The 10,150-nt window shown below is 32.3% G+C and overlaps 2 protein-coding genes across 7 annotated transcripts; one reads left to right on the top strand and one right to left on the bottom strand.

Moving 5' to 3' along the window:
* Positions 1 to 966: 966 nt before the first annotated feature.
* LOC106299817 (putative BTB/POZ domain-containing protein At2g40440) lies at positions 967 to 1,564 on the top strand. Its single transcript, XM_013735826.1, has 2 exons — positions 967 to 1,107; positions 1,181 to 1,564. Exons 1-2 carry the CDS (start codon positions 967 to 969, stop codon positions 1,562 to 1,564), a joined length of 525 nt encoding a protein of 174 aa, XP_013591280.1.
* Positions 1,565 to 6,439: 4,875 nt separating this feature from the next.
* Positions 6,440 to 8,671, bottom strand: LOC106299016. Of its 6 annotated transcripts, none has more exons than XM_013735144.1 (5): positions 8,394 to 8,666; positions 7,849 to 7,971; positions 7,592 to 7,765; positions 7,412 to 7,503; positions 6,440 to 6,586 (listed from the first exon to the last, which is right to left on the bottom strand). In XM_013735144.1, exons 1-5 carry the CDS (start codon positions 8,472 to 8,474, stop codon positions 6,583 to 6,585), a joined length of 474 nt encoding a protein of 157 aa, XP_013590598.1. In that variant the 5' UTR covers positions 8,475 to 8,666; the 3' UTR covers positions 6,440 to 6,582. The 6 variants fall into 6 exon arrangements, with proteins under 6 accessions (XP_013590598.1, XP_013590596.1, XP_013590600.1 ...); XM_013735142.1 differs by having other exon boundaries at positions 6,499 to 6,555; positions 8,394 to 8,668; XM_013735146.1 differs by having other exon boundaries at positions 6,535 to 6,586; positions 7,412 to 7,461; positions 8,394 to 8,670.
* Positions 8,672 to 10,150: the final 1,479 nt, after the last annotated feature.

Raw genomic sequence — 10,150 nt, 5'->3', positions numbered from 1 at the left:
CAAAAATATTCCTGGAGCCCGACATTTTTTTTCTTTCACGTTTTTTTTTCTTGTTGGTGTGTTTAAAATGATGTTCAAACGTCCATGTTTATAGGAAATTTTCGAATCTGGTAGTTGTAATTTTGCTAGAAATTTACGACGAAATTTAGTTAGGTTGCCCAAAAAAAACGTGTTACAACTACAAAGTTGGTGGATTCAAAATTTCTTCGCTAAGTAGACGTAAAATATTTTCTCGTAAAGTACACACTACATTTACGTCGAGTTTACTAGGAAAGCGTATTTCGTCGTAAAAGCTACGTGACATTACATCGACTTTACGCCGAAATGATTTCGTCATTATTTTACGAGGAAATAACGTTGATTTTATATTTCCTCGTAAGGTCCTCGTAAAATCGACGTAAATTTACGAGGATTAATTTTTCTCGTTAAGTTTCCTCGCTAAACTTGTGTTTTCTTGTAGTGATTATCTTAAGATTTTTTTAATCTACATAATTATTAATAAATCATTATTTTCAAAAATCAAAATATAAACCCTTGGTCTATAAGCATTAATGAATCTTCTTTCCTACCAATGAAATAAAAGACATTCAAGAAATTTTTCTAGTCAATCCAAAAATATTTAAAGCAAAAATTAAGATAGCATAATTTAATACTAAGTTGATTTTCTCTAGACCAATCGGAAAAACTATGATTAAATAATATATTTCCTAATCATTGATAACAATGGATGAGTCTACGAAATACAATATTTTATTTAAAAAAAAAAAGAATAACCAATTATAAATTATCTAATGATTATCAATTAGTAATTGGGACCAATAACAGTTTATTTAACTTCTAGTCTAGTTTTCCTATTAATTAGGATTTTTATTTTCAAAACCTTGTAGATAAATGAAACTCTGACCCTATTCATATATGTATATATAGAGTTTTTGTTGATTGCTTGTCTTTGAAGATACAAAGAACATGACAACGCAAACAAACGTAGAAGTTTTCACCCATGGACTAGTGAAAGTTCTCAAAGAACAATGGAGAGTCGATGTATGGCTCATGCCCAGCCACAACAATGATGGTGACGAACTCATCGCCGCTCACAAAATTATTCTGGTATGTGAATATCTCAAATCTTCATTCTTATTAAAACGTCCGACCAACTAATTTTTTATGATATTAATTATAGGCAGCAAGATCAAAGGTGTTTGCGACCATGTTTGAATCTGACAAAATCAAGAACTGGACTGTTCACGAGACAATAACTCTCTCCGATCTTAAACGTGAAGAGTTAGAGGTTTTTGTCGAGTTTTGTTACGCTGGAGAGTGCATGCCTTCCGAGAAGCTGAAGAAACATGCAATGTCCCTGTACCGTGCTTCTGACAAATACGAGATTCCTTATTTACGGGATCTATGTAGAAACCATATTATGTCGTCTATAAACGCTTCAAACGCTGTTGAAATTCTAGAGCTCTCAAGACTACCTCTCGACAAAACCCTCTCCGAATTTGCTAACAATTATATCGAGTTTCACTCGAGTATAATTTTCCCTTTAGATAGGTTTAGAACTTAAGGAAAGAATCGCACCCAAATCTCCTCGTAGAGATAAGAGCACCATTATCCCTAGCACCCTTAATGGGGTGATTAATCACTTTTTTAGTATTAAATATGTGTTAAACATTTTATTAAAAAACTTCTAATTTTTTGACCTCCAATACAAGATTCTTATTTTGGGATGCTTAAAAAAAAAAATTATTTAACATTGTTTGATATAAGATAAAATTTATTTATTATATAAAACATATTTAATGATAACATTTAAAACATAGATTTAAAAAAAAACATAAAAACAAAGATTAGTACAATAATCGAGAATAATTTGAAAGAAAAATCCGAGCTCAATTGTTGTCTTCATCACGTCCAAATTTACTCCATACAAGTTCAACCAAATCAGCTTTCAGTTGTTCATGCATTTGTCGATCACGAATTCTAGTTCGAACACCCATCATATTGGTGATATTTGTAGGGATATCTGTAGAATACGTGAGATCGACATGTGAACTTCTGTTGTTTTCTCCTTGTTGGAACTCGGAAACATCAAATTGAGTGTATCCATCTCGTTCGTCTTCTACTATCATATTATGGAGTATGATAATCTTACCAATTTTCCCAAAAAAGTGCTGGATTTTTAACGATGGCAAAGCGAGCTTGCAAGACTCCAAAAGCACGCTCGACATTTTTTCGGACAGCTTCTTGACGTTGAGCAAATAACACTGCTTTCGGCCCTTGTGGTAGGGAAATAGATTGGATAAAAGTTGCCAATTTCGGGTAAATAACGTCTGTGAGATAGTAAGCCAAATGATACTCTCTTCCATTGACAGAGTAAGTCATTTGCGGAGCTTGACCTTTTATTATGTCGTCAAAAACAGGTGAGCGATCAAGAACATTGATATCATTTAAGGTACCTGGAGGTCCAAAAAATGCATGCCATATCCAGAGATCATATGAAGCAACCGCCTTTAAAACGATTGTTGGTTTGCCCGAACCACGAGAGTATTGCTCTTTCCAAGCGGTGGGACAATTCTTCCACTCCCAATGCATACCATCGATGCTTCCTATCATCCCGGAAAATCCACGATACTCTCCAATATCAAGTAGACGTTGAAGATCAGCCGGTGTTGGTCTTCGTAGGTACTCATCGCCGAACAAATAAATTATTCCCTCCACAAAATTCTCCACACATGACAGATTTGTCGTTTCACCGAGCCGGAGGTATTCGTCGACCGTATCAGCCGTACTGCCATATGCCAAGACACGAATGGCTGCTGTACACTTTTGGAGTGCTGAGTGACCAAGCCTTCCAAGACCATCTTTCTTTTGGCGAAAGAAGTCAACTTCGTTGGAGAGTCGACACTCAACAACACAGAACAAGAACAAGACATAGAAGACAAACCGAAACCACTTAAACTAATTTGACATTAACTCATGAATCATAAACAATCTATTCAACTCAGACAAGAACGACACTCAATATCAAAAACAGACAAAAGAGACAGAGACAAAGAACATTCATGACAAACAGAAACAAAACAAATTCAGGAGACACGATTCAATTCAGACCATAAACTATATCATATAATAGAACTCTTAAACAATTAAGAGAAGAACCATTCGTGACACTCGATTCAATTTCAAACCATCTCAACTCAATTATAAACGACCTACGCATATAACCACAGCTTTTTATCAAACGTTCAATGCATTAGACTGATCAAATCGTGTTGAAGTTTTACTTGTATTGCAGACGAGAATCACAGACGCTTCATTGTAGTCGTCTTGTTTGACGAACCTTCGTCTCTTGCTCAGTCCATCTGAAGAAACAAAGACAGAGACAAATCATGGGGCTGGAACGAACAGAACAAACTAATAAAAGGCACCATGGATAGCTTTACGTTTCTTTTGATTTGGTAGAGGAGAGCTCCGGCCCTGACAGAGGTGTGAAGTGATTCTTCATCTCGGTGAGCCGTCGAGAAAGAGATGGCTTGTTCAACGATCCTCGAGGGGATCGACACCGCGAGACGCCGAGAGATTCATCGTGGAGTCGTCAAGGAGAGAGACAGAGAGACGAGGAGAGATCATCCTCGATTTTGTCGAGGATAGAGACAGAGAGACGAGGAGAGATCATCCTCGATTTCGTCGGGGAGGCGTCGAGGAGAGCGAGAGAGGCGAAGACACTTTCATCATCGATTGATCACGGAGGCGTCGAGGAGAGCGAGAGAGACGAGGAGATATCATCGTCGATTGATCACGGAGCCGTCGAGGGGAAATCGGTTGAGAGAAGACAATGCGGCGGAGTCGTCGAGAGAGAAACACAAGACTTGTGTTTCGTGAGAGAGAGAGAGAGAGAGAGAGAGAGAGAGAGAGAGAGAGAGGGACCAGGAGTGACGAGAGGCCAACACGTGTCCAATAAGACGCGCTTCTTCATGTGCTTAATTAAGCACCGCTTCCTCCCTAATTTCATCATTTTCCTTATTTTTTAAATCTAAAAATCATTAAGCACCCCATTAGGGCATCCGCATCGTTGCATCTCTTGCATCGTACCTCACCAAAACAAGTAATAAAATACTGTAAAGTAGCAAAGATAAAAGGGAAAAGATGAGGTACGGCTCATCTTGGAGAAACGTTGCACAAGCTAATTCTACATGTGTTACTTTTCTACTTGTGCAACTGATTTTTAATTACTAAGATTAAATCAAATAAATAAATTGTGTTAAAATATTAATATAAAAGCATAATGAACCATGATGGAGAGATTTTACCGCTGCTGATGCTCTTAAGCACCTGGGTTAATGGTGCTCTAAGTAAGCAATGTTTGCTTCCATTGTTCCCTCATATTTAATTTGTTCATCTCAATTATCATTCATGTATTGACCGTGCTATGGTCACTTTCCATTAATGTTTTAAACCCAGAATACTAAACAAGATTACTTTTTTGTTCATCGGGATATCGATAAATTAATAAAATTTAATATATAATAATATATCAATATGATATTATTATTTTGAGCAAATTAATATAATACTATTAACCATTAAAAATAGAACATGAGATAAAAATTATGTTTTATTTACAAAATATAATTAAGTATTTGAAAATTTTATTTTATTTTTAATTTACGGTGCCATGAAAAAAAAATTATTTTATTTTATAACCAAATTAGCACTTTGGTTAAAAGTTAATAAATAAGTAAATAACGATTATTATAGAATTAATTTTTAAATCTATAAGAAAAGAAAAATGACAAACTTATAGCAGTTTATCAATAATGAAAATAAAAAAAATGCTGGATCATATCAATAAATTTTGGTTTCTCTATCACTAACCCTTCATATTTTTACAAATCAAATAGTTAATTAATTTTATATAGTATTAAAAAGTATATCATAGGTTTAATAAAAAATTTATTTAAAATATCATCAAATTTATCTGGATTTTTATAGGGTCATCCAATATTGGGTAACAGATTAATAACGGTTGCTGAGTTTTTACCATGTTTTATTGGGATTTCAAATAGCGGGTATTAAATTGAACCTATACCGGATTATATATCGGTCACTAAATTTACCGTCTCGACTGGTTCGACTGTGAGTCTAGGTCGTATACGAAAAGTGGTTTCCATTTGATTCACTAATTTGTCCATGGCAGTATTCAACTTGAATAATCACTAGCTATTATTTCTTTAAAGAATTGTTTTAATTATAGATGTAAGTATCAATATATTCTTCTTCTTTCTATTCACATCCAAGTTCTCATATGATCCATTTTATCAAAAAATATATAGTATTTGAGAGTGATATAATTAGAAGAGGTTGGTTATCGAGAATTCCTGATAATTTAACTCCTATCGGGTCGTTGATTCTTAGCAACAATACTGAATTCAACGAAAGATAGAGGTCTTTTAAAAAGTATTTTTGCTGAGATTTTAAACAGAATATTAAGTTTATAATATAGAATTTGCAATGTTTAATATGGAAAAAATAAAATTGATTGTAAATGACCATATCCATTAGGTGCTATATAATATGCTATATACTATATAGAAAACTGATGAAAAATACCCCTTCCTCAAGATGTTACTTCTACTCCCATCATATATGACGTATCAGAAGAATGAAGAAAAGAAAAGATAATTGAGAAGAAGCAGAAGCAACGGCATTTCCAACAATGGTGGTGGGCGGAGAACAGCATGGCTCCGTTCGTGTTGCTCATGCGCCACAATGAAGGTCAGTGGAGGATTTGTTCGTGTCGCCTCGCACGCTAAAGTATCGATATATGAGGATGATTATCAAACTGTTCTTCTTTTCTGATGATACGTGAATGTGAACATTTGGAGAAAAATATGGAATGAATAATCAATCATGTTTCTTCTCTTTCGAAGTATTTTTGTTGGTTTCTATTCTATTCTAGAAACATTCTAGTGGTTAAAGATTTGATGATTCAACAAGTGAAAATGAAGATTTGATTCAGAATTGAAAAAGATGAACAGTGATCAATAATCTCTCTCTCTCTCTCTCTCTCTCTCTCTTAATTCATTTTAGGTATAGATAGAATAAAATGAATTGGAATAAATGGAATACAATGAATTGGAATAAATGGAATAATGGTAATTTGAGGAATTAATAGAATGATATATGTATTTTTAATTATATTTGAATTATTTCATTTCATTTATCTTCCTTTTCATCATGAATGATTTTCAACGTAATTCACATTTTATTCATATATCTCACATGAGTGTTTGGAATTTATTTTTTCTTTTTTCTATTTAACTCATAATTTGTTTGTGGGATTCTCATGAGTGACTAATTCCACATAATTTCATTCATAAAAATAGCATACCAGTTATAACTTATATATTTAAGAAAAACTTAAGGACTTCCATATATGCAAGCCAACGAGGTTTTCTTCCTCCTTTATCTTCTTTTCCTCTTCCTCTTCCTCTCCCTCTCCCTCTCTTTCTTCATATTCTTCATCCTCCTTCTTTTCTTCTTCTTTGCGATGTGCTATTGATGTGAATCGAATGTTCTATATTATCTATTTAACAAATGTAATATAGGATAATATCACACATTGTATGACGAACGGTGCGCAGATAAAGAGAAATTTGTCCATTTTATGCTAAATTATCATGAATCAATAACACATATTGATGCATGGCTATATTTTTAATTTCTCTTATGTTATGTACATTTCACTAATTCACCCTTTATAGTACAAGCAAAATCTGTTAGGGTATGGAAAATACATTCCTAATGAAACTTGGAAACTAGAAGTAACATCAAGTTTGAGAGGGAAAAAGAAAGGAAAAGAAAATAACGGTGCAGGCGATACAATCAGGGCATTGATTAAAGTTTATAGTCCATATTTGTATAATTGATAATGTGGTGTTAGGACTTCTTATATTATCCATAATGTGTCACTGAGGAGTATATGGTCATCAAATAAATGTAGGAACTATTCTTGAATGATGATGAGGGGGATATTTTAGATATCAAGACAAAAAAAAGAGTAAACTATGACATGTCTTGGCAAAAATATTTTATGACATGTAAGGTTAAAAAAAAGAAGTATTTATATAATATATAAAGAAACGACAGAAAAGTGTTCTTCTGAGTTCTGAATGTTTATTTTGATGAAGTTATACAAGTTTTCACAAACTAGTAGTGTATTTATTAACTTGATGCCGAAAAAAGAAAAATAAAACTTGATGCCGAAGGAATATTTTTCATTAGAAATTTTGATTGAGAGAGACATACAATTGATTCTTCTTGATTGTGTGTCTAACTAAAATCCCTTTTTAGGTCCAACAAATGTATACATATAGAGAGAGATAATCATAAACACTTTATCTTTCTTTACCCTTTTGGATCATGGCTATCACTCCAGGTCCTGATTGCCACTGCAACTGCCTGTTTCACCGATTCACCATCCATGCTTTCACAATCATCATTCTGGGAGATTGAAATTCTAAATCATTTGTGACAAATTATTATGAATGGACTAATATATAACAATGACAACGGAGATTAGTGTGTTTACATTTGATGAACCAATGGCATGCAAGCTAAATGAGTCCATACATGAAACCCTAGCTTCAACAACCTCAAGTCCAAGATCCTCAAAGGCTTCAAGAACACAAACCAACAAGCCTGCCTCATTCTTCCCTGACATTACTTTTATCATGAATCCCTTCTCTAGGGTTTCCACTGTAACCTATCGTCAGTACAAAACCCCAAAATCAACTGAAGCATTTTAATGTAAATGGATCAAATACTCAAAGATATATGTTTATATACCATGTGACCGGTAGGATCACAGAAATATTTCTCAGACGTGGTCTCATTGTTGATTTGTTCAACTTTCTGCTTAAGCTTTTTGATATATTTTGATGCATCCACTATGATCGAGGTTTCACTTTCCTGCAAACGTGTGATTCAAGTTTAGTCTGAGAAAACTTCCCATTTCAGTTAACACGTTTTGGCTCTTTTATTGTTGATTATGGTTAGAACGAAGTAAGTAACTAACTATATATTTAAGATAGATAGAAAAAAAATCAAATAACAAATATCACTAATTACTCAAAAACCATATCCCAAAAAGTATTACATACAGTGAAAAGGAGTAAACTTTGATCTCTAATGAATGAAAGAGAGATATAGAGGTCACGGTTAAATTGGTAATTTGGTATGTACATACATGTCTGAATATGATTAACAAAATATTTACTATTTATGGTATATAAAATCGTACGACTGAATTGGTTATATAGTAGAGGTCGAATCATATCAAAATTAAAAAAAAAAAAAAGCAAAGTTAAAAAGAGAGTGATGGAATCAATTACAGCATTAGAGTTAGTGATTGAACGAAGCAATTGAAACTTTTCACGAAGAGAGGAATCTCTCTTGTATTCCCTCGAAACCATCCTTCAAATTTTTAGCTTCTTCTCCTCTTGCCCTACGGTTTTTCTTCTATATATATATATATATATATTAAGAAAGAGAAATTAGAGATCAGAGTTTCTACAACGTTTATAGGATCCTCTCATCTCTCACATGTCTGCCTTACAGTCTGATCTCTTCATCGCTACAGAATGTGATACATACGGACAAATCCTTTTGGTATCTCGTGAATTACTTGATTGCCTCTATGTCTAGTCACACGTTATTCTATATTATATATCTATACAATTTATACTTACGTGAGAGTACTTATAGACGAAAGTGAATGTGTAAAGATCAACACGTGTGAGGGTATATTCGATGTAATGATCTTGTATCTAGAAACAATTATTGATAGAACGTTGTCGAACTAAATGGAAGCGATAATAAGACCATCAACTATAGTCTTTCATTTCGAAGAAAAACATTAAAAAATGAAGGAAAACTTTCTGTAATGGTGCAGCATTTTGAGAAAAAAAAAGTTTATGAATAGTGTTCTTTCAAAGTTGAAGAACACCATTCACAAACTCATTTTAGTGTTAAATTTTTTTATATATAAATTAATCCTTAAACTTTTTATAATTTTGTTTTATATCCAAAAATATTCAATTTTTATGCTTTATACTGTAAAGAAATTATTACCTTAGTAATACAATTATAAATTTATATAAATCATTATATCTTTTTAGAAACTAAAATTATATATATATATATATATATAATTAATCTTTAGTTCAATAAAATTCTATTTCGGTAAAATTTGTAAGTTTTATAAAATAATAAGCATTTTGGAATTAATCATAACTAGTAATAGTATAATATATTTATATATACATTTTTGTGGGAAAATTGGAAGAAACTATTAGAGCAAAATACAATTTCATTTTGAGTTTACTTTATTTTTTAAAAAAATGAGATAAACCATTCGAGATACCCTAAAGATAGAAATACAGTAACCAACATGTCCTTCAAGATCTAACACACTATTTTTCTTCTTTATAAAAAATGGAAACCATCTCGTATACAAGAATTTTTTAATATCCCCACAAAGACCAGTTTGGTTAAATTAGAAAGTATCTCCAAGTTAGACATATAAATATATATATATATATATATATACGAGACAAAACTTTGTTTAAATTTCGTAAACTTTATGCTTAAAACCAATTGATGATAAGTAAATTAATCTAAATCATTTGGTTTAAACGTCAAATGAAGGATCTCACGCCTCTTTGAGTTGATGACTCTTATAGGTTCATCCTAAACTAAATTCCATTTTAGAACCAGTAATATATTATTTTGTGAATCATCTTAGTTGGCAACAAAAAGACTTCAATACCATTTTCATGTGCTTCTAAATTAAAAATTAAACTAACTATCGATATGGACCGATCCAAATATCCCCTATATATTAATTGAGGAACATTTGAAAAGATGTAACCTCAATTTTGTATTAATTAAAATAGGTCCCAATGCATAGGTGGCACTCAATTAGGTAGTCAATTACATTCAATTGAAAAATAAGTAGGTCCACATTCGATTTTTATATGTTGTTAGATACATAAGTTGGTCAAACTATATGATATAATGATATGATATGTTATTTTCTTTCCTTAAATCAAACCTACGGAATTACCATAAATGACTAATATATATATGA

This window comes from Brassica oleracea, chromosome C6 (assembly GCF_000695525.1).
Source record: "Brassica oleracea var. oleracea cultivar TO1000 chromosome C6, BOL, whole genome shotgun sequence".
NCBI lineage: Eukaryota > Viridiplantae > Streptophyta > Magnoliopsida > Brassicales > Brassicaceae > Brassica > Brassica oleracea.
This window is presented reverse-complemented; position numbering and strand designations above follow the sequence as displayed.